The following is a 24,136-nucleotide window of genomic DNA, read 5'->3' as shown; positions in this document are numbered from 1 at the left end:
CTGTTCACATGGGGGGACAGGTGTCACTGTTCACGTGGGGGTCAGGTGTCACTCACTGTTCACATGGGGGGGGGGCAGGTGTAACTCACTGTTCACATGGGGGGGCAGGTGTCACTCACTGTTCCCGTGGGGTGAACAGGTGTCACTCACTGTTCCCGTGGGGGTCAGGTGTCACTCACTGTTCACGTGGGGGGGCAGGTGTCACTCACTGTTCACGTGGGGTGAACAGGTGTCACTCACTGTTCACATGGGGGGGCAGGTGTCACTCACTGTTCACGTGGGGGGAACAGGTGTCACTCACTGTTCACGTGGGGGTGCAGGTGTCACTCACTGTTCACGTGGGGGAACAGGTGTCACTCACTGTTCACGTGGGGGGGGCAGGTGTCACTCACTGTTCACGTGGGGGGAACAGGTGTCACTCACTGTTCACGTGGGGGGAACAGGTGTCACTCACTGTTCACGTGGGGGAACAGGTGTCACTCACTGTTCACATGGGGGGAACAGGTGTCACTGTTCACGTGGTTTCAGGTGTCACTCACTGTTCACATGGGGGGGAACAGGTGTCACTGTTCACGTGGGTGTCAGGTGTCACTCACTGTTCACGTGGGGGGAACAGGTGTCACTCACTGTTCACGTGGGGGAACAGATGTCACTCACTGCTCACGTGGGGGGGGCAGGTGTCACTCACTATTCACATGGGGGGGCAGGTGTCACTCACTGTTCCCGTAGGGGGGCAGCTGTCACTCACTGTTCATGTGGGGGAACAGGTGTCACTCACTGTTCACGTGGGGGAACAGGTGTCACTCACTGTTCACGTGGGGGGGCAGGTGTCACTCACTGTTCACGTGGGAGGGGCAGGTGTCACTCACTGTTCACGTGGGGGGGAACAGGTGTCACTCACTGTTCACGTGGGGGGGAACAGGTGTCACTCACTGTTCACGTGGGGGGGCAGGTGTCACTTACTGTTCACGTGGGGGAACAGGTGTCACTCACTGTTCACGTGGGGGGGCAGGTGTCACTCACTGTTCACGTGGGGGGGCAGGTGTCACTCACTGTTCACGTGGGGGGGCAGGTGTCACTCACTGTTCACGTGGGGGGGGCAGGTGTCACTCACTGTTCACGTGGGGGGGCAAGTGTCACTCACAGTTCACGTGGGGGGGCAGGTGTCACTCACTGTTCACGTGGGGGGGCAAGTGTCACTCACTGTTCACGTGGGGGGGCAGGTGTCACTCACTGCTCACATGGGGGGGGCAGGTGTCACTCACTGCTCACGTGGGGGGGCAGGTGTCACTCACTGCTCACGTGGGGGGGCAGGTGTCACTGTTCACGTGGGGGGGGTAGGTGTCACTCACTGTTCCCGTGGGGGGGGGCAGGTGTCACTCACTGTTCACGTGGGGGGGCAGGTGTCACTCACTGTTCACGTGGGGGGGGGAAGGTGTCACTCACTGTTCACGTGGGGGGGGCAGGTGTCACTCACTGTTCACATGGGGGGAACAGGTGTCACTGTTCACATGGGGGTCAGGTGTCACTCACTGTTCACGTGGGGGGGGCAGGTGTCACTCACTGTTCACGTGGGGGGGCAGGTGCCACTCACTGTTCACATGGGGGGAACAGGTGTCACTGTTCACGTGGGGGTCAGGTGTCACTCACTGTTCACGTAGGGGGGGCAGGTGTCACTCACTGTTCACGTCGGGGGGCAGGTGTCACTCACTGTTCACATGGGGGGACAGGTGTCACTCTTCACGTGGGGGTCAGGTGTCACTCACTGTTCACGTGGGGGGGGCAGGTGTAACTCACTGTTCACATGGGGGGGCAGGTGTCACTCATTGTTCCCGTGGGGGTGAACAGGTGTCACTCACTGTTCCCGTGGGGGTCAGGTGTCACTCACTGTTCACGTGGGGGGGCAGGTGTCACTCATTGTTCACGTGGGGGTGAACAGGTGTCACTCACTGTTCCCGTGGGGGGGCAGGTGTCACTCACTGTTCACGTGGGGGGAACAGGTGTCACTCACTGTTCACGTGGGGGTGCAGGTGTCACTCACTGTTCACGTGGGGGAACAGGTGTCACTCACTGTTCACGGGGGGGGGCAGGTGTCACTCACTGTTCACGTGGGGGGAACAGGTGTCACTCACTGTTCACGTGGGGGGAACAGGTGTCACTCACTGTTCACGTGGGGGAACAGGTGTCACTCACTGTTCACGTGGGGGGGGACAGGTGTCACTGTTCACGTGGTTTCAGGTGTCACTCACTGTTCACATGGGGGGAACAGGTGTCACTGTTCACGTGGGTGTCAGGTGTCACTCACTGTTCACGTGGGGGGAACAGGTGTCACTCACTGTTCACGTGGGGGAACAGGTGTCACTCACTGCTCACGTGGGGGGGGCAGGTGTCACTCACTGTTCACATGGGGGAACAGGTGTCACTCACTGTTCACGTGGGGTCAGGTGTCACTCACTGTTCACGTGGGGGTCAGGTGTCACTCACTGTTCACGTGGGGGGGCAGGTGTCACTCACTGTTCACGTGGGGGGGCAGGTGTCACTGTTCACGTGGGGGTCAGGTGTCACTCACTGTTCACGTGGGGGGGCAGGTGTCACTCACTGTTCCCGTGGGGGGGCAGGTGTCACTCACAGTTCACGTGGGGGGAACAGGTGTCACTCATTGTTCATGTGGGGGGGCAGGTGTCACTCACTGTTCACGTGGGGGGGCAGGTGTCACTCACTGTTCACGTGGGGGGGCAGGTGTCACTCACTGCTCACGTGGGGGGGCAGGTGTCACTCACTGTTCACGTGGGGGGGGCACGTGTCACTCACTGTTCACGTGGAAGGGTAGGTGTCACTCACTGTTCCCGTGGCGGGTGGCAGGTGTCACTCACTGTTCACGTGGGGGGGCAGGTGTCACTCACTGTTCACGTGGGGGGGCAGGTGTCACTCACTGTTCATGTGGGGGGGCAGCTGTCACTCACTGTTCACGTGGGGGGGCAGGTGTCACTCACTGTTCACGTGGGGGGGCAGGTGTCACTCACTGTTCCCGTAGGGGGGCAGCTGTCACTCACTGTTCACGTGGGGGGCAGGTGTCTCTCACTGTTCACGTGGGGTGGCAGGTGTCACTCACTGTTCCCGTAGGGGGGAACAGGTGTCACTCACTGTTCCCGTAGGGAGGCAGGTGTCACTCACTGTTCACGTGGGGGGAACAGGTGTCACTCACTGTTCACGTGGGGGGGCAGGTCTCACTCACTGTTCACGTGGGGGGGCAGGTGTCACTCACTGTTCACGTGGGGGGGCAGGTGTCACTCACTGTTCACGTGGGGGGAACAGGTGTCACTCACTGCTCACGTGGGGGGAACAGGTGTCACTCACTGTTCACGTGGGGCGGCAGGTGTCACTCACTGCTCACGTGGGGGGGCAGGTGTCACTCACTGTTCCCGTAGGGGGGCAGGTGTCACTCACTGTTCACGTGGGGGGAACAGGTGTCACTCACTGTTCACGTGGGGGGGCAGGTCTCACTCACTGTTCACGTGGGGGGGCAGGTGTCACTCACTGTTCACGTGGGGGGGCAGGTGTCACTCACTGTTCACGTGGGGGGAACAGGTGTCACTCACTGCTCACGTGGGGGGAACAGGTGTCACTCACTGTTCACGTGGGGCGGCAGGTGTCACTCACTGCTCACGTGGGGGGGCAGGTGTCACTCACTGTTCCCGTAGGGGGGCAGGTGTCACTCACTGTTCACGTGGGGGGGGGCAGGTGTCACTCACTGTTCACGTGGGGGGGTAGGTGTCACTCACTGTTCACGTGGGTGGGAACAGGTGTCACTCACTGTTCACGTGGGGGGGCAGGTGTCACTCACTGTTCCCATAGGGGGGAACAGGTGTCACTCACTGTTCACATGGGGGGGCAGGTGTCACTCACTGTTCACGTGGGGGGGTAGGTGTCACTCACTGTTCACGTGGGGGGGAACAGGTGTCACTCACTGTTCACATGGGGGGGAACAGGTGTCACTCACTGTTCACGTGGGGGGGGGCAGGTGTCACTCACTGATCCCGTAGGGGGGAACAGGTGTCACTCACTGTTCACGTGGGGGGGTAGGTGTCACTCACTGTTCACGTAGGGGGGAACAGGTGTCACTCACTGTTCACGTGGGGGGGCAGGTGTCACTCACTGTTCCCGTAGGGGGGGGCAGGTGTCACTCACTGTTCACGTGGGGGGGCAGGTGTCACTCACTGCTCACGTGGGGGGGCAGGTGTCACTCACTGTTCCCGTAGAGGGGCAGGTGTTACTCACTGTTTTCGTGGGGGGGCAGGTGTCACTCACTGCTCACGTGGGGGGGCAGGTGTCACTCACTGTTCCCGTAGGGGGACAGGTGTCACTCACTGTTCACGTAGGGGGGGCAGGTGTCACTCACTGCTCACGTGGGGGGGCAGGTGTCACTCACTGTTCCCGTAGGGGGGCAGGTGTCACTCACTGTTCCCGTAGGGGGGCAGGTTTCACTCACTGTTCCCGTAGGGGGGAGGCTCGATGCAGCCGCACAGCTCCCCGCCATTGTCCAGCTCACAGGTCCGGTTGGGACAGTCGGCCCCCACGCAGGGATCGTCCACCACTCCTGCTAAAAGGGAGAACAGGAACGCGCACACTTGACTTCCACACCAACAAGCAGGTGCCATGTTCACTCTGGACTTGCACGGCATGGAACTGTGATGGTCAGACAGCAGCCATGGATGAACACACAGGGCAACCTTCCAGAAAAGAACGAGTGCAGCTAGCAACGGGGCCTGGCTCGGCCAGACATGGGGCTGCGTGTGGCAGTGGCATGACCTCCTCCGTCCCTCACAAGTGCTCTGCGAGCTACACACTGCCACCCCACTTCACGCTGAAGCTTGCCCAGGGCTCCCGCAGTGGAGCTGCGTGTGAGGATACAGCCCAGACAATCTCTGCCAAGACACGCCCGAGTGCGACCTGGCCACGCTGCCTGTCACGTGCATTTGCTCTTTATGAATCCCTTATCGCTATATCCCCAGCACCCAATCACCCCCTAGCCGGCACTCAACAAATATGTGTCAAGAAAGACAGTTTTAGGGTCAGTGAGTTCCCTTAAACCACCTCCCCCATGAGCTTCTACTTAATTGTATAAAAATAGATAAACCAAAAACCTACACACAACTCACAAGCATTGACTCACGGTACTATTTTGCCCAAAGAGTAAAACTATAAGTAAAATGTCAACGTATGTGGACTGTCACCATCATCCACGATGAACAATGTTTTGGTAGCCAAGGAACCCACAGACCACCTTCAAGATCATCAGCAACTTAGTGAAACCATCGATTGAGATCATTGTCTTTGAGACACTCCTGTCTTTGGTTAAAGCATCTCTCTTCCTATCAGATGTCATAATTCTCCTGTACTTCCTGGTGAATAAGGGTGAGAGCTGAAGACACAGCTGTTCCATCCCTCCAGAGTCTAATAATGAAACGAAGGGGCGGAGCTGCCGAAGCTGCAGGTAAGTGTGACCAGGTGCCACGCTCCCTGCGAGTAACCAAGGGTGAGGCTGGGGTGTGCAGAGATGGTCACCCCACCTGCCTGGGTGCCTGGCACAAGACTGGAGGCATGCCGAAACCGGTTTGGCTCAGTGGATAGAGCGTCGGCCTGCGAACTGAAAGGTCCCAGGTTCGATTCCGGTCAAGGGCATGTACCTGGGTTTCGGGCACATCCCCAACCTGGGTTGTGGGCACATCCCCAGTAGGAGATGTGCAGGAGGCAGCTGGTCGATGTTCCTCTCTCATCGATGTTTCTAACTCTCTATCTCTCTCTCCCTTCCTCTCTGTAAAAAATCAATAAAATATATTAAAAAAAAAAAAAGACTGGAGGCAGCTGTCAGCATCACTTGAGGATATTTATTGAATGAACACAGCCCGGAGCATAAAGGAGAGGAGTTGAGGCTACAGCCACAGGAAGGAAACATCTCCCTGGCAATACGGAGGCCCACCTGCCAATGGCAACTCAGACATGCCCTTATAAAGAGGGGGCTTTTGAGGTTAAAAACAAAAACTAATGTGTGTTTTTTTAATTCAATAATTTTAAATGTTTAACACAGTTAATTTTAAAGTTAATTAAAGGATTGCTTGTTAACACAACATATTAAAATTACCAAACAAAGCATTTCTGTCGATTTCCCAAAGAGACTGGTAATTCTAAGAGAATCTGAAATCACTGAATGCATATTATAATTAGCTACTTTGTTTTAGGTTTGGAACAAACTGTGTTCTGACACTTGGTCAGTTTTAATCTTTCTGTCTTGATACGTGTGCAGTGTCTTTGAGTGACACTTTTCCTGGCGCCATGTGCACACCAGGGGGGAGTGCATGTCAGGCAACACCACACCTCCTGCTGCACGTGTGTCTCATCACATCATGGGATGGAGTGGCCACTTGTGTAAAGGGTCACACATATATGCATATGACAAGTTTGTATATGTTTATATATATATTTGCTCCATTTGATTAACATGGTAAGAAAATGAACAGATAGAATAATGGATATCTATAATAAAAGCATAATATGCTAATTAGACTGGGCAGCCAAACGACCTTCCAGACATCCTTCTGGACAAAGCCATCATGACAGGGGCTGAAGCAGAGGCAGTTAGGGGTGATCCGGCAGGCAGGTGAGCAGTTAGGGGCAATCAGGCAAGCAGGCAAATGGTAGGGGCGATCAGGCAGGCAGGCGAGCAGTTAGGGGTGATCAGGCAGGCAGGCAAGTGGTTAGGGGAGATGAGGCAGGCAGGTGAGCAGTTAGGAACCAGTGGTCCCAGATTGCAAGAGGGATGTCTGACTGCCGGTTTAGGCCCAATCCCTGCGGGCAGGATCGAGCCTAAACCAGCAATCGGACATCCCCCGAGGGGTCCCAGATTGTGAGAGGGTAAAGGCCAGGCTGAGGGACCCCCCAACTCCCATGCATGAATTTCATGCACTGGGCTTCTAGTATCTATACTAATAAAAGGATAATATGCTAATTAGAGCAGACGTCTTCTGGACATCCATCTGGACAAAGCCACAGCGGCTGTGAGGGCGTAGAGCAGTGATGGCGAACCTATGACACGCGTGTCAGAGGTGACACGCGAACTCATTTTTTTGGTTGATTTTTCTTTGTTAAATGGCATTTAAATATATAAAATAAATATCAAAAATATAAGTCTTTGTTTTACTATGGTTGCAAATATCAAAAAATTTCTATATGTGACACGGCACCAGAGTTAAGTTAGGGTTTTTCAAAATGCTGACACGCCAAGCTCAAAAGGTTCGCCATCACTGGCCTAGGGCCTGCAGTGGAGTGGCCCCGCCGCCAAGGGAGTGGGAGCGGAAGGTGAGGTACTGCCTCTGCTCTGCCGTGGGAGTGGCAGAGGGTGGGTGCAAGGACGATGATCTTTGCATCAACTGCTACAACACAAAAGGCCACACCCACAGATGGTGAAGGTGGGGCTGGGCTTGGATGAAGAGGCCCATGAGGGCGGCAGCCAGGGTGAGCCGCAGTTCAGGAGCCTCCAGGAGTGGCGGCGCCAGGTCATCCAGCGCTGCCTCCAGTCCCTGAGGCAGGGCTCAGTGCCGTGAAGCCAACTGCCCACAGCCGTCCTGCCAGAAGATGAGGTGGGTTGTGCAGCACACCAAGGGCTGCCAGCACAAGACCAATGGAGGTTGCAGAGTGTGCAAGCAGTTCATGGCCCTTTGCTGCTACCATGCCAACACTGCCAAAAAACACATGACCCATTCCCTACTGCCTCAACATCAAGCAGAAGCTCAGCCAGCAGAAGCTACAGCACCGCCGGCAGCACGCATAGCTCATGTGCCAGCAGATGCCACCATCAACACCCGCACCATGCCTCAGCCGAGTCTGCCATCCCCTCCTTCAGCACCACCCAGGCCTGTTGGAGACCGGGTGTAAGCTGACATGGTCCTTGCACCTGAAGGGGCTAGCAAGGCTGGGACCCTTACCCACACAGTTTTCCCAGACTTGTTTGGATGGCGGTTATCAGTAGAATGAGAGCAACCTTTGTAGAATGAGAACAGCCTTTCATGGCTTACCAAGAAATCTGTAACTATTTCCTGAGATTTTCTGTACCGAGAATTTGTCCTTCTGCTCTGTCTCTCCCTTAGAGATTAAGAGGAACAAAGAATACATTCCTCTTGACAGACCTCCTATTCAGTGTTTTGTGTATAAAAAGCATTGTGTGGTTAATAAACTTACTGCAGTTCCTTGATTGAGCTGTAGTCCTCCCGATCCCACTCTCCTGTCTTTCTTTCTTTTCTCAATTCCCACCTCCCTACCTCAGCCCAGCTCAACCTGTCAGGCTGGCCCTGACACTGGCCCCCCACACTGCATCCCAGCACACCCTGGACACCACAGCCCCCGACTCTGCCCCAGACCTGGCCTGTGAGCATGTCACTAGCCAGCTTCTCCAGTGTGGCTAGAATACAGCCCCCTACCACAGTTTGCACTGGGAAGCCCACTAACCAGGTGCCAGCCCCACCACCCACCACCCAGGCCCACCTGCAGCAGTGGAGGCGCCCGGCAGATTGCACGTGAGGCACAGCAGCAGCAGCATCTGTACTGGGTGAGCACCAACAACAGTATGCCCCTGAGGCACAGTGACCCCCCAAGAGCCAGATGGCCCCCATGGGCCTGAATGTGACCCAACCAGGTCAGTGGCCTGTTATTCTGCCCCCTGAGCCCCGGCAGTGGCAGCCGGCACCCATCCCCCAGCAACAGTCAATGTGAGGCATGCCCAGACCCGTGATGTCTATGCAGACCCAAGGTGCAGCCACCTCAGAGCATCTCTCCAGGTTCCCTGCAGGACCTGCTGTGGACCCTGAAGTCTCCCAGCTCCCCCAGCAGCAGCACATGCTCAACATCCTCAAGTCAAACCCTCAGCTGATGGCAGCTCTCATCAAATAGCACACAGCCAAGTAAGTGGCCAGCCAGCCTGGCCTTCAGCTCTAGCCCAGCCTGCTGAACCTGAACGCCATGCAAGCCAGCGGGGCACCACCTGCTGTCCCTCCACAGCAGCAAGCAATGGGAGGCCTGAACCCCCAGGGCCAGGCCTTGAACATCATGAACCCAGGGCGCAACCCCAGTGTGGCGAGTATGAGCCACAGCACAGAGAGATGCCAAAGAGCAACAGCAGCAGCAGCAGCAGCAGCAGCAACAGATAGGCAGCGCTGGCCTGGCTGCAGGTTTGGCAGGACACGCCCAGTTCCAGCAGCCTCAGGGATGTTGACACTACCCACAGCCATGCAACAGCAGCGGATCCAGCAGCAGATTGGGTCCCAGGCCAGCCAAACCCTGTAGGCATACTCTGTACCTTTCCCCTGCCCTCAGTTTCTCCCCTGCGCTCAGCACTTTTCTATTGTCCCTGTTTGAGGCTCCTGCCCTCTCTGCTGTTTTCCTGTTATTTTCATCTCAGGTGTCATAAGAGAAGCTAAGCAGCCGAGAAAAGCAACGCTAGACCCAGCTTCCTGAAACCGCCTGCACCTACGTCCGGCCCACACAGAGACATAAATATCCTGCTCTCCCTACTCTTGCTTGCTGAAATGGATACACTGCTGTGTATTAAAATAAAATTTATAAAACTCTCACAACGTCTCTTGGCCTATCTCCTGTCAGCATGGACCTAACAAACCCCACGAACCCCAGCAGCACATGCTCTCAGAGAGCCACGGGCCTCACCTCTCTGGCCAGGAGATGGCCATATCCCTCAGTATCCAGGTGAGATCTCTGGCCCCTGCCCAGTCTTCAGACCCCAGTCCCAGCCTCCACATGCCAGCCCATCACCACAGATATGCCCCAGCCTTCACCACACCATGTCTCCCCCCAGATTGGTTCTCCCCACCCAGGCGTCCCAGTCACCATGGCCAGCTCCATAGATCAGGGACACTTGGGGAACCCCAAATATGCAATGCTACCACAGCTAAATACCCCCACAGGAGTGCATTGCCAGTGAGCTGTCCCTGGTTGGTGACATCACAGTAGACACCCTAGAAATGTTGTGGGAGCGGGAGCAGAGGTGGCGCCGCCTCAGGAGAGGCCTCAGTGCAGGCCCTTCCGCAGAGGCAGCAGGAGAGGGGGCTGCATGGTTCCGGTCCCAGTGCTGCCCATTCTGCAGAGGCAGCCACAGTGTCAGTGGCACGGGCCAATCCCGGCACCATGCCTCCGCAGAGGCTGGATGGGGTGCGACCTGCTGTGCCTCAACCTCCTCCAGCCCCTCCCCCAGCCAGCCTGGCCCCAGATCACCCCCCACCCACCAGTGGGCAGGGGGCGGGGCCAGTGCTAAGAAACGCAGGCCGAGGGCTGGCAGCCGCGGCGGCCAGCAGTGGCAGCAGCAGTGGGGTGATGGGGGCAGCACCTTCCCATGATCGCCTGGTCACCTCCTGCAGAGGGAGGCCAGACTGTGGCTTAGGAGCGGGCCTTAGCTGTCAGTAGGACATCCCCTGAGGGCTCCTGGGCTGTGAGAGGGGGCAGGCCGGGCTGAGGGACCCCACCCAGTGCACAAATTTTTGTGCACCGGGCCTCTAGTATCAAATAATGTTCTTACTACAGAAAATATACAAGAATCCATAGATCTTTATCACTAATTATATATATACTGGAGGCCCAGTGCCTGAAATTTGTGCACAGGGGGTCCCCTCAGCCCAGCTTGCACCCTCTCCAATTTGGGACCCCTCGGGGGATGTCTGACTGCAGGTTTAGGCCTAAGCCAGCAGTTGGACATCCCTCTCACAATCCTGGACTGCGGGCTCCTAATTGCTCACCTGTCTGCCTGCCTGGTTCCCCCTAACTGCCCTCCCCCCCATGCCCCGCCGGCCTGATCACCCCTCACTGCCTCTGCATGCCAGCCTGATCACCCCTAACTGCCCCCTTGCCATCCTGGTTGCCCCTAACTGCTAACCCCTGCCAGCCTGGTCACCCCCAATTGCACCCCTTACCGGCCTGGTCACCCCTAACTGCCCCCCCTGCTGGCCTGGTCACCCCCAACCTACCCCCCCGGCCGGCCTGGTTGCCCCTCACAGCCCCCCCACTGGCCTGGTCCCCACGCAGCCTGCTGTTCAGTTGTTTGGTTGTCCCTCACTAACTCCCCTGCTGGCCTGGTCACCCCACACAGCCTGCTGTTCAGTTGTTTGGTTGTCCCTCACTAACCCCTCTGCCGGCCTGGTCACAGGCAGCCATCTTGTGAGGGCGTGATGGTTAATTTGCATATTGCCTCTTTATTATATAGGACAAGTGGCTTGGTGCATGGACTTTTGCACATTGAAAGAAAACTAATTAGAAGAAATATTTTAATATTGCTATTCACCCTTTCTCTATAATAGAAGTGCCAACCAAATTCACTATCAACAATGACAGATTGAAACATACACATGCGATTGGTGCCAGTGAGAGCTTTATATGTATCACGCATGCGTGAGTCAACTTAGCCTTTTACAGATATAAAATAAACTTGCTTAGTTAGACCTGCTTTCTGATTTAGCTAATCTTTTTCCAGCCCAGTGAAATACCCCAACTTCTCTTTCAGGTAATTGTCAACAACACAGCAGTAAATATCAACATGAAGCAGATTATTATTGTAGATCATGCAGGAAGAACAAAGAGTAAAATATTTAACTGCAGCAGTGTTCTGCACAGTGAGAAAATTTGAAGTCATTTTCAAGGTCCACCATTTCTTACTTCTTTTCTGTCGGGTCAAGTTTCTAAGCTTTCTAAATCTCTATTTTCTTGCTAATGAAAAGAAAATAGGATTCCATCGAGTCTCCTATCTACCTACTCCAGGACTTCTGTGAGGATCAAATGAGATGAGGCACATGAAAACAATTCACAGACATTTGGTTACAGTGTGAAATGTTTGCACCTCGCTATAAAGCAAGTTGTGTTCCTGGGCTGAAGAAACTCCAAGGAGGCTCATTGCTAGGGAGAGGAAGCCAGGCATTGCTATGTGACGCCATTACCTGACACCCACAGCCACCGTTTCTGGGCTGGGCTGTGGGCCACATTTTGTGCCATGGCAGTGTCAGCTGCGATTTTGTGGGCTGTCGCTCCAGGATGGTGGCAGGGCCTCTGTCCCACCTGGGGGAAGCCGAGTGTTGCTTTGTCGACGCCAGTTCTATGGTGCCGTTTCTCTGTAAATGGCCAGTGCCTGTCATGGCAGTTCCTGCGTTGAGCGTCTGCCCCCTGGTGATCAGTGTGCGTCATAGCAACCAGTTTAATGGGTGGAGGGACACTTAACATAGTAGCCTTTTGTTATATATAGCTATTTTATCCTATATAATAAAACGCTATTATGCAAATCGACCAAACGCTGGAACGACCTGTCGCTATGATGTGCACTGACCACTAAGGGGCAGACACTCAATGCAGAAGCCGGCCTCATGGCTGGTGAGCACAGCAGTGGTGGTGGGAACCACAGGCCTGGCTGAGGGACCCCGCCCCCCCCCCCCCCCCCGCCAGTGCACGAATGTCATGCACCGGGCCTCTAGTATATAGATAAAATCCCTTTATAATTCTAACCACAGCTTCCTTTCAACCCAGGCAGACACGGCCAGTGCCATTCTAATTCAGCTTGCTGTTAGCCACTCACATTGCCTCTCTGATTCAGGCTCTGGCCATGTGAAAGGAGTGGCATGGAGCTGAGTTTGGGTGCCATGTGTACTCTGTCCCTCCACTTCACAAGTCACTACACGGTGCTCATCCCACCCTGAGCCTCATCCCTCCTCCCCCCCACCCCTGAGCTCCGGGCAGGAGCTGGCTGCAGCCACCTTTCCAACCCCGGAGGCGGGTCTGAGACCAGCCAGCCAAAGGGGCAGAGCCATGCTACCAGTAATGCTGTTCTTCCTTAACTTAGAAAACAAAACAGTTCTCTTACAGCAATTCTCCTTCTCGATCCACTCGGTGCTGAGGATCCCCAAGGAGCGGCAGGACTCCCCGTAGGCGGCCAGCGAGCCGCACAGCTGCAGCTTCCGGTGGTTGTAGCAGCCGTCCAGGTAGCAGGACTCGTAGAAGGGCAGCGGGTCGAGCAGCCCGTAGCAGGGCTGGAAGAAGCCCTTCATGTCCGTGAGCTTCAGGCAGTAGCCCTCACCCTGCAGCCTCTGGATGTGCACGTTGTCGCAGGCGGCCGCGTACTGTGAGAACTGCAGCTCGTTGCAGCTGCAGGCAAGGGGGCAGGTCAGAGGGGGAAGGAAAGCAGCCCCTGGGCTCTCTGGGGGCGGGAGGCCCTGTCTGCTACGTCCTCTGCGGACCCAGAAGCCAACGCACCACACCGATCCCAACACCAACCGTCTTGGGACCTCAGAAACGTGGGTCATTTCTAAGTTAATGTCGCTGGGATAAGTGAGCATAAAATCAAACTGAATTGGTAGCCAAGGACCAGACAAAAGGGAGATCCTGACATATTAACCTTTGATATAACTGACTGGTAGAATTGATACAATAACCATAAACAAGTACTGATATAACAGATAGCAATAATAATAATGACTACTATACCCGAAAGGCTCACAAGGGGTTGAAGCTTTATGTCCACATCCGGGTATTAGCTGGTGTCTGGTGTGTTAAAGCCATGGTGCGATGCCAGCTAAGAGAAGTGTGTCTACAGATCCAGACTAATTTAGCAGCCCAGAGGGTCCCAAATTAAACCCCATTGAGATAATGTGTAGAGCTCGTTCGAAGTTGGACAGTTAGGGCCTTGGTGACTTCTGTGTTTAAAGAAGCTGTCTTGACCCTACCAACTTTACCTGCACAACCACACCCAAACCCTCCAGTAAGAGTCATAAGCACATGACTGGACCGGCACTGGAGAGCAAGCTGTGGCCCTTTTCTCCTGAGTTAACTCTGAATCCCCACGCCCCCCCCCCCCCCCCCCCGGGTGCTTTGTCCCAGCCGGGCCACTGGCCAAGGTTTCTAGTGTAAGCCTGGGCAGACTCGGTGAAAATTCACAGTGATACCACTTAACCCAGCTCCTTCCTCTGCCACACAAGACACTACTGAGGCCTCTGATGTGTCTCTTTATATCATGAAAACTCCATAGACTTTGGCTCGCTCTATCCAGGAGAAGAAAGTGATGCTATGGAAAGAGCATTTTCCACGGCCGCCCCGTGGAAGGGGAGGGTGGGCCTGAGCGTGGCGGGCCTCTCACCTCTTCTGCATGCCGTTGGTTTTCCAGCTCTGGGCCAGCACCACACTGCTCACCACTGGCTTCCCCCTCAGGGTCACGTAGTCGTCAGTTAAGTCCCCATTGAAGTTGCCACAGAGGCCACACACTTTGTTCTGCAGCCTCTCGCTGATGCTGATTTTTATGACGTTGAAGCCGTTGTAGTATATCTGGATGTCGGGGCTGGTGTCAATCACCAGGAACCCTTCGCTGCTGTAGATTTTGGTTGCCAACCCAGTTATAAAAGGGACATTCACTTGTGTGCCGTTCACCTATGGGAGACAATAAAAGTAAATGATCCTTAGAGCAGCGGTTTGCAAGCATTGACTATGACGGGCCAGAGTTAATATTTTATGATCTCTATTGCTACTCAACTCCAACCTCATGGCAGGAAAGCAGCCCATAGACAAGATGTCACTGAGGCTGTGTTCCAATAAAGTTTTACTTACAAACACAGGCAGCAAATAAATTTGGCTAAATCCTGTACTTTGCTGTCCCCTGTTCCAGAGTTCAAGGACATTCACTCATCTTACTGGCCACAGCTCCCCACAAAGAAGCAAAATATGAAAGCAGAGGTAAGAAAACATTAGAAAAATATAACCCACAACCAATGGCTGGATTTCCCAAGCATAAACCAATGACTGGAAATCAAGTTCAATCCTGCACTGACGAGTCTAACATGGCTAGCGTGAACCGCAGGAGTGTTGCTATCTTTACTGTTTTCTTGCCTATAATGTTGACAGGAGTCCAGCCCAGAGAGCCTGTAGCATAGCATTTTCTGCATTCATCATTTTCCTGCTTTATAACAATGTCTTTTCTTAGCTCTTAGGATATAACATAACATGCTTTTCTTATACTTACAAAACAAATTGTATTTTTTTTCACCTGCAGGTTATTAGTAATTTTTATTTTTTAAAAAATCAGAAGCCTTTAAAAATATGATTATTTTCTATTTTTGTAGCTTGGGGTAGTTTATTCAGCAACAATGTCAGTTTTGCTGTGTTAGGGGCTATGTTCACTCTGGCTCCTGGATTCTGGACCAGTATCATTGTGTCTACGTGGGCCAATTTGCAAAAGGGACTGGGAGTTCAAAAAATAGTAGTAGCTTTCCCTGAAGTTAAAAACCAGCAGCAGAATGTAAACGCTTCCTTTAAGCTTGCAAAATACTGCCAGGCCTTTGCCTAATTCTGGATACTAAGCTACATGATGACTGTCCAAATAAAGATACACTCCCTTACCTAAGCCAATGATGGAAAGCAGATACACACAATACTATTCAATTCCAAAAAATGCTCGTGTGTGTCCTGGCTCTATCCCTGCCTCCCTGGCTGTAACCGGAGCATCGAGGTCTGACGCTATCCTCAGGTCTACCTGTGGCGAGCAGCTGGTTTACCTGAGGCTGGGCGTCCCTGTCAATAGTTCTCTAGAGCAGGTTACCTTCTTAAATGGAAGGGGTGGGAGGAATCTGAGTGAGAGAGGCATATTCGCTACGGGGTGGGCTGAGGTTCATGCATGCATTTATTTATTTTTCTATGTGTCTAAGATGCACAAGAAGCCAGGCAGTTGTCCCAGGGCAGCCAGCTGAGGACATCACCACCTTCGCCTGTTTGCCTCCCGCTCGCATGTCCTCCTGGGCCTGTCCTAGTGGGGGTGCTCCCTCCTTCAGGGTGTTGTTTTGCTACTTGTGTTTTTAGGCCAATGCTCGCCTTCTCTCCGCTTCTGGAAAAGATGGCAGAGATGGAAGAACGTGTCTGCGTGTAGGTGGGCAGGGCCAGAATAATTGTAACGGCTCAAATGAGATGCTCACCGGGAATTAATCCAGAGAGAGCGGAGGCCTCTGCCACGTTATCACCCGAAGCTCCGTGGGCACCGGCATCATTACACCCGAGATCCTGTGCGTCCCCCGCAAGCCCCGGACTGTCAGCAAAGGGACAAAGGGGCCCGTTCCTATGCTCGTAGAACCTTTATACCGCCTGCTTTAAAATCTGGGGCTCTGCCCTGGCTGGTTTGGCTCAGTGGATAGAGCGCCCGCCTGCGGACTGCAGGGCCCCAGGTTGGATTCTGGTCAGGGCACCTGCCCGGTTGCAGGCTCATCCCCAGTGGAGGTCGTGCAGGAGGCAGCCAATCAATGATTCTCTCTCATCACAGATGTTGCGCTCTCTCCCTCCCTCTTCCTTCCTCTATGAAATCAATAAAAATACATTTAAAAATAAAATACAAATAAAACCTGATGATGTGTGCGTGGTGCCTATGCAGCAGCAGCCTGTGACCCTCACATCTGGTCATCAGGAAAGCGCCTGCGCAGGCCCTGGCCAGGCCGCCTGCACGTTTCCTAGCACCAGGGCGGGCGGTCACCTTGACGGTGTTGCGGTCGCTGATGAGAATCTGCTCCTCGTTGATGTAGAAGTAGACGGGCGAGATGATGGTGAGGTTGGGGGACGACCACTTGTCGAAGTTGATGATGAGCTGGAAGGAGATGTCGGGCAGCTTCTGGCAGATGGTGGAGAGCACGAAAGCGCAGTTGGCGGGGAAGCGCAGGAAGGCGCCGTCGAAGGTGCGGAAGACGCCGCCGCCAGCCGCCAGGCAGTAGGAGGTCCTGGTGCTGAAGCAGCCGCGCACCCCGTTGCGCAGCGCGCACTCCTCGTCCGACTTGCATTGGCGCGGGTCGCACTGGATCAGGTTGCGCCGGAAGCAGCGGCAGCGCCGGGTGCAGTCGCTGTTCCAGAACAGCTGCTTGGGCTGCAAGAGAGGCACCTGCGTAAAACTCGGGCTGCGGGCGGGGTTGCCCCCTCCCCGCCCCCCCCCCACCCCCCCACGAAGCCCGGGCCGTCTTTGAGGGCTGGGCTACCTTTCTTTAATGGAACTGATATTTGCAACAGGGAGCAGTAGGAAGGCTGCTTTCATTCAAATGCTACATCAGTTCCATGCAATTCAGATGCGAGGCAATATGCAATTTAGCCTTTACTGGTTTCAGTCAAGAATTTGGCAGCTGTACAAGAATTTGTAGAATTACCCACAGCCAACCTGAATGTGCAGCTGTTAGGCTCTCAGATGGACTAGGTGAAAAGCAAATCTCTTTGGTAAAAAATTATTGTGGACCCATGGAAGCATGGAGAGAAGGTGGGGGAGGTTGGGTGGGAAGTAATCAACCAAGGACCTTGTATGCATATATGCATGGCCTATGGACACAGACAATGGGGCAGTGAGGGCCTGGGGCAGCCGGGCAGGAGAGGGTCAATGGAGGGGCGGGGGGGGGGGGGGGCGGGGGGAGGAGGGACATATGTAATACTTTCAACAATGAAGGATTATTTTTAAAAAATATTATTCTAACAAGTACTCCATTCCACTTCAAGGATGACATTTAAATTCATTCAAGAATAATAAACCAGCCCTTCAAATCCTAAATAGATAAAAAGAAGTGGTAGCCAACCCTTATGATGAACCATTTAACATTTCACAATACCCAACACTCCAGACTTTTTTCTTGTATCAAGGCCACTTCTTTTTATTTCTATTGCAAGTACCTCCATTTCTGTCACGAGTGAGAGATCTAAAAAACAGTGATGTTCCGTGAAAGGAAAGGTTTGGGATCAGGCCAACTGGATTCCACTCCAGCCTTGGCATGATATATGTGTCACCTTGAGCAGCACGACTCACTGCCCAGGCTGTCAGTTTGCTATCTCTAAATTAAAGATAATAACGTCTTGCAGGGCACTCCTGATTTTGGTCCAGATGAAAGAGTAAGTAAATGCTGTGCTCACCATTTCCCATCAAAATTATATCTAAATTATAGAACAGCCATCTTTGAGAACCACTGTAGACTAGTGGGACAGGATCCTATAACTGAAAATATAAACACAGCCATGTTGAGGTTGGAAGGAGGGGTAGGGATGTGAAGTGGCTGGTCCCACACTGTGTGGTGGATAGGAATCCGCAGGGATATGTTGGCTGTGGAGGTCCCCCCTGAGGAGTGAGGGGTCCCAGTACCCCACGGGATTCTTCAGCCAGAGTACCAGTGCCAGGAAGAGTAGTCCCCACAATGCCTTTCTGTGAAAATCAGCTAAGACTCCATCTGGGTGAGACAGGGTTGCTGGAGTCCCAGGCATTCCTCTTAAAGGGCCCAAGCAGAGCACAGACTCACTTGCTTACAAAAACTCACACTAAGCTCTAGTGAAGGGGCAATAGCTCAAAAAGTATGTGGGACGCATGGGGAAGAAATGAATCGCCCTGCTTCAGAGCAAGGGCTGGAGGGTCAGATCTCTCTGGGACTAAAGTGCCTGTAGGTGCCATTTTTCCTTTGTTGAGCCCTTCCCTCAAATAGATGCCAGGTATAGGCAGGCACCAAATCTGAGTCTCAATTAACCTGGCTAACATGGCTAGCTCACCACACCCTGGTAATTCCCTGGGACCCCAGCGGAGGGCAAGGAGGCCCCAGAACCAACACACCCATGGCAGAACCAACTCAGACACTTTAGAGCAACACCCAAATAACTCAACAAATGATATGCTCAAAGTGTGGACTTAATAGGAACCAGAACCCCACTAAGGTGAATTCCATACAATAGCTTGTCACAAGCCAGTCCTCACAGCAAGTCAGCCATAGGGCCAATCCCACCCAATGACAGGCCAACAGCAATCAAGGGTCAACAACAATAGGAGGGTACTTTCAATCCACACAAGGGACACCATGGAACACCCAGCTCAGGTGACCAGGGACTTGCACCATTGCGCCACACAAAAAAACCTACCTACTACATAAAAATGCTCTGCCAAAACTGGGAGATGAAGCAGATCTACCTGATATGTAGCTACACAGGGAGATAGCCAAAATAAGGAGACACAGTAAATGTCCCAAATAAATGTCCCAAATAAAAGAACAGGACAAAACTCGCAACTAACCAGGTACAGAGTTCAAAACAATGGTTATAAGGATGCTCAATGAACTTAAGAAAAGAATAAATGAACTCAGTAAAACTCGTACTAGAAACCATAGGAAAAAATATCAAAAATGAAGAATACAATAACAGACATTAAGAATACATTAGATGGAATCAACAGCAGATTAGGTGAAGTGGAGGGCCAAATCAGTGATCTGGAAGACAAGAAAATAGAAAACAGTAGAACAGCAATTTGAAAAAAGAATTTTTAAAAAGTGAAGACAGTTTAAGGGACCACTAAGACAACATTGGAATCATAGAAGGTACCATAAAAGTCCAGAAATTGCAGGGAGTTCAAAACAAGATGAACCCAAAGGGGCCTACACCAAGAAACATATAATTAAAATGCCAAAGGTTAAAGACTAAGAAAGAATCTCTTAAAAGCAGCAAGAAAAAAGCAGTTAGTTACCTACAAGAGAGTTCCCATAAGACTGCTGATTTCTCAACAAAAATGTTGCAGGCCATAAGGGATTGGTGCAAAATAGTCAATGTGCTGAAGCAGGACCTACAACCAGGATTATTCTACCTAGCAAGGATATAGCTTAGAATTGAAAAAGAGATAAAGAGCTTTCCAGACGAGAAAAAGCTAGAGGAGATCATCACCACCAAACCAGTATTACAATAAATGTTAAAGGGACTTCTCGAAGGAGAAGAGATAAAAAAATATGAATAAGAAAATAGTATAAAGAAAAAACTCTCACTTATAATGGTAAACACATAATAAAAACAGTGGATCAACCACTTATAAAGCTAGTACAGAAGGTAAAAGGCAAAACTAAGAAAATCATGTGTATTTACAACAGTAAATTTAAAGATACACACAAAAAAGAAGTAATAATAATTACAAAAAATATAAACATGGAGGAGGTAAGTAAAAAGGGTAATAATTTCAGAATGTGTTCAAATGCAAGCAAACATTAGGTTAAAATAGATGACTATAAACATAGCTTGGTATATAAAGCACAAGTAACCACAAACCAAAAATCTACAAGAGATATACAAGAAATAAAAAGAAAATAATCCAAACACAACACTACAGAAAATCATTAACATACAAAAGAAAAGAAAGAAACAGAGAACAACAGCAAAATCAGAAAATAATTAGTAAAATGGAAATAACTACAAGCAATCAATAATTACTTTAAATGAAAATGAACTAGAGGCAGATCTCTGGGTGCATAGCTTGGTTCTTTCCACATGCACTTAGGTCCAGCAGAGGAAGCCACAAGCTGGTGGATGGCTGAAAGCTCCAAACAGGTTGTCCAGAGCCAGTCACAGATGGCATCTGATTTGGCCTGCATCAGAGTCCCTCCAAATAGGCCCAGAACCAATCCACACAGAGGCCAGCTTCAGACAACAGCAGAGCAGGGTCCAATAAGCTCCACAAGCAGCACAGCCACAGGGAGGTGTTGGCAGCACCATCGCTGCTGAGGTGAATCCAGTTGGTGTGATTGGCACCGCACAGCAGCCTGCACGCTGTGTTGGGGGTTGAGACTCACTGTCAGCGAGCCTGAAGGCGATCCCATGTACAAATGGGCCAATAGCAATCAAGACTCAATTACAACAGGAAGACCCATGCAACATGCACAAGGAATATCATTAGAGCACCCAGGTCTGGTGATCAGGGAGGCTGTAACACCGGGCTCCACAGGTCACCTCCTATATAAAGCCACCATACCAAGACTGGGAGTCACAGAAGATTTACCCAATACTTACAAACAAAAATAAAGGGGAAGCCAAAATGGGGAGACAACAGGCCCCAAGAAGAGCTGAACAAAGTGGAGATAAGCAATTTATCAGATATAGAGTTCAGAGTAATAATTATAAGGATGCTTAACAGCATGAAAAAGGATTTAGAAACCATAAAAAATTCAGAAATGAAGAATGCCATATCTGAAATAAGGAATACACTGGAAGGAACAAACAGTAGCCTCAGTGAAGCAGAGGATCAAATCAGTGAGTGGAAGACAAGGTGGAAAAAAAACACCCAATGAAAGCAGCAAAAACAAAACAAAAAAACCCCAAAATTTTTTTAAAAATGAGGATAATTTAAGGGACCTTTGGGACAACATGAAGTGTAACAACATCTATGTCATCACAGTCCCAGGAGAAGAGAGGGAGCAAAGGGTCCAGAAATTATTTAAAGAAATAATTACTGAAAACTTCTTTAACCTGGTGAAGAAAACACATACAAGTCCAAGAAGCACAGAGAGTCCCAAAAAAGATGGACCCAAAGAGGCCTATACCAAGACACATCATAATTAAAATAGAAAAAGTTAAAGACAAAGAGAGAATCTTAAAAGCTGTAAGGTAAAGGAAGTCAGTTACCTACAAGGGAACTTCCATAAAACTATCATCTGATTTCTCAACAGAAACATTTTAGACCAGAAGGGACCGGCATGATATATTCAAAGTGATGAAAAGCACGGACCTACAACCAATGCTACTTTACCCAGCAAAGCTATCATTTAAAAATGAAGGAGAAATAAAACCTTCCCAGACAAGAAAATGTAAAGGAGTTTGTGGCCACCAACGCAGGAGTCCAAGAAATTTTAACAGGTTTCAAAAAGAAGAAAGAGGATGAGGAAGAGGAAAACAGAGGAATGTAGTTTACAAAATGACAATAAATATGTTTCTATCAATAGTCACTTTAAGTGTAAATGGCTTAAATGCTTCAGAGGACATAAGTTAGCTGTTGAATAAGAAAATAAGACCCATATATATGCTGTCTTCAAGAGACCCACGAGAGAGAGAGAGAGAGAGAGAGAGAGAGAGAGAGAGAGTGTCACACCTCAGAATGGAAGATACACACAGACTGAAAGTACAGAGATAGAAAAAGATATTTCATGTAAATGAAAAGGAAAAAGAAAGCTGGGGTAGCAATACTTATATCTGGCAAAATAGACTTTAAAACTAAGGTTATAGTAAGAGACCAAGAAGGAAAGCACCATAACGATAAAGGGAGCCATGCAACAAGAGGATATAACCCTTGTAAACATGTATGCACCCAAAATAGGGGCACCTAAATATGTGAAGCAAATCTTGATGGACATAAGGGAGAGATTGACAGTGATATACTAATAACAAACAGTAGGGGTTTTAACACCCTTTTGACATCAATGGGTAGTTCTTCCAGACAGAAGATCAACAAGGAGATGGCAGCCTTAAATGAGAACTAGATTGAATGAATTTAATTTATATCTTCAAGCCATTTCACCCCAAAGCAGCAGAATATACACTCTTCTCAAGTGCACCTGGGACAATTTCTAATATAGACCACATGTTAGACACAAAACAATCTCAATAAATTTAAGAAGATTGAAATCATATCAAGCATCTTCTCTGACCATAATGCTATGAAACTCAAAATCAATCACAAGAAGAAAACTGGAAAACACATAAAGACATGGAGGCTAAATAACATGTTACTAAACCAAGAATGGGTTAACTATGAGATCAAGAAAGAAATCAGATGATACCTTGAGACAAATGAAAATGAAAACATAACAACCTCAAATCTGTGGGACACAACAAAAACAGTCCTAAGAAGGAAATTCATAGCATTATAGGCCTATCTCAAGAAACAAACAAACAAACAAAAAACTCAAATAAACAATGTCACTTTTACACTTAAGGGAACTTGAAGAACAACAGCAAACAAAGCCTAGAGTGAGTGGAAGGAAGGAAATAATAAATATCAAAGCAGAAATAAATGAAATAGAGTCTAAAAAAATATAAATGATCACTGAAACCAAGAGCTGGTTCTTTGAAAAGTTAAACAAGATTGACAAACTTTTAACCAGACTCATCAGGAAAAAGAAAAAGAAATAAAATCAGAAATGAAAGAGGAGAAATAACAACTGACACCAAAAATATGCAAAGAATTATGAGAAAATACTGTGAACAACTATATGCCAACAGGTGATCAGGGTGAAATGGATAAATTCCTAGAAACATACGATTTTCCAAAACTAAATCAGGAAGAATCAGAAAATCTGAAGAGTCAGGTTACAACTAGTGAAAATGAAGCAGTAATAAAAAACTCCCAACAAACAAAAGTGCTGGGCTGGATGACTTTAAATGTGAATTTTATCAAACATTCAAAGAATTAAAACCGGTATTTTTTGCATTGGCTGGTGTGGCTCAATGGTTGGAGTGTCAGCTCATGGACCCAGGGGTCACTAGTTTGATTCCCAGTTAAGGGCACGTGCCTGGGTTGCAGGTTTGCTCCATGCCCCCAGTTGAGGTGCATGTGGGAGGCAACTGGTTGATGTGTGTGTGTGTCTTTCTCACATTGTTGTTTCTCTTTCTCTCCCTCTCCCTCTGAAAAGCAATGGGAAAAAAATCCTTAGGTGAGAATTAACACACACACACACACACACGCACAATGCAAAAAAAACCTATTCTCAAACTATTCCAAAAAATTCAAGAGTAGGCAATACTACAAAGCTCATTCTATGAAGCCAGCCTTATCCTAATTACAAGACTAGATAAAACATGACAAAGAAGAACATTGTAGGGCAATATTCCTGATGAGAATAGATGCTAAAATTCCAGGGATTCAAGTTTGTTAAAATATTCGCAAATCAAGATACCAATGGCATATTTCACAGAAGTAGAGCAAATATTCCAAAAATTTATATGGAACCCCAAAAGACCCCAAATAGCAACAGTGATCTTGAAAATGGAGAACAAAGTTGGAGGAATCATGCTGTCTTATCAAACAACACTACCAGGCCATAGTTAAAAAAAGGGCATGGTACTGGCATAAAAACAGACCTATTATTGATCAGTGGAAGAGTACAGAGATCCCAGAAATAACCCACAACTTTATCATCAATTAATACTTGACAAAGGAGACAAAATCATACAATGGGGTAAAGATAGTCTATTCAATAACTGGTGTTGGGAAAATTGGACATATATGTGCAAAAAAAAAAGAGGTTAGATAACTTTCTTACACCGCACACAAAAATAAACTAAAAATGGATTAAAGACTTAAATATTTGACTCA

The 24,136-nt window shown here is 50.1% G+C and overlaps 1 protein-coding gene across 1 annotated transcript in view; it reads right to left on the bottom strand.

Annotated features, from left to right (window-relative positions):
* TECTA (tectorin alpha) overlaps positions 1 to 24,136 on the bottom strand; it is a 111,279-nt gene that overhangs the window by 23,361 nt on the left and 63,782 nt on the right. The window contains exons 14-17 of the mRNA XM_070399891.1: positions 16,541 to 16,924; positions 14,170 to 14,457; positions 12,902 to 13,196; positions 4,490 to 4,600 (exon numbers count right to left, since the gene is read on the bottom strand). Coding sequence (XP_070255992.1) covers positions 4,490 to 4,600; positions 12,902 to 13,196; positions 14,170 to 14,457; positions 16,541 to 16,924 — 1,078 coding nt within the window. The remainder of the gene's footprint in view (positions 1 to 4,489; positions 4,601 to 12,901; positions 13,197 to 14,169; positions 14,458 to 16,540; positions 16,925 to 24,136) is intronic.

This window comes from Myotis yumanensis, unplaced genomic scaffold (genome assembly GCF_028538775.1).
Source record: "Myotis yumanensis isolate MYYU_CA2020_CCGP unplaced genomic scaffold, mMyoYum1.0.hap1 SCAF_19, whole genome shotgun sequence".
Taxonomy (NCBI): Eukaryota; Metazoa; Chordata; class Mammalia; order Chiroptera; family Vespertilionidae; genus Myotis; species Myotis yumanensis.
Note: the sequence above shows the minus strand (reverse complement) of the source record. Positions and strands in the feature narration are given on the sequence as shown.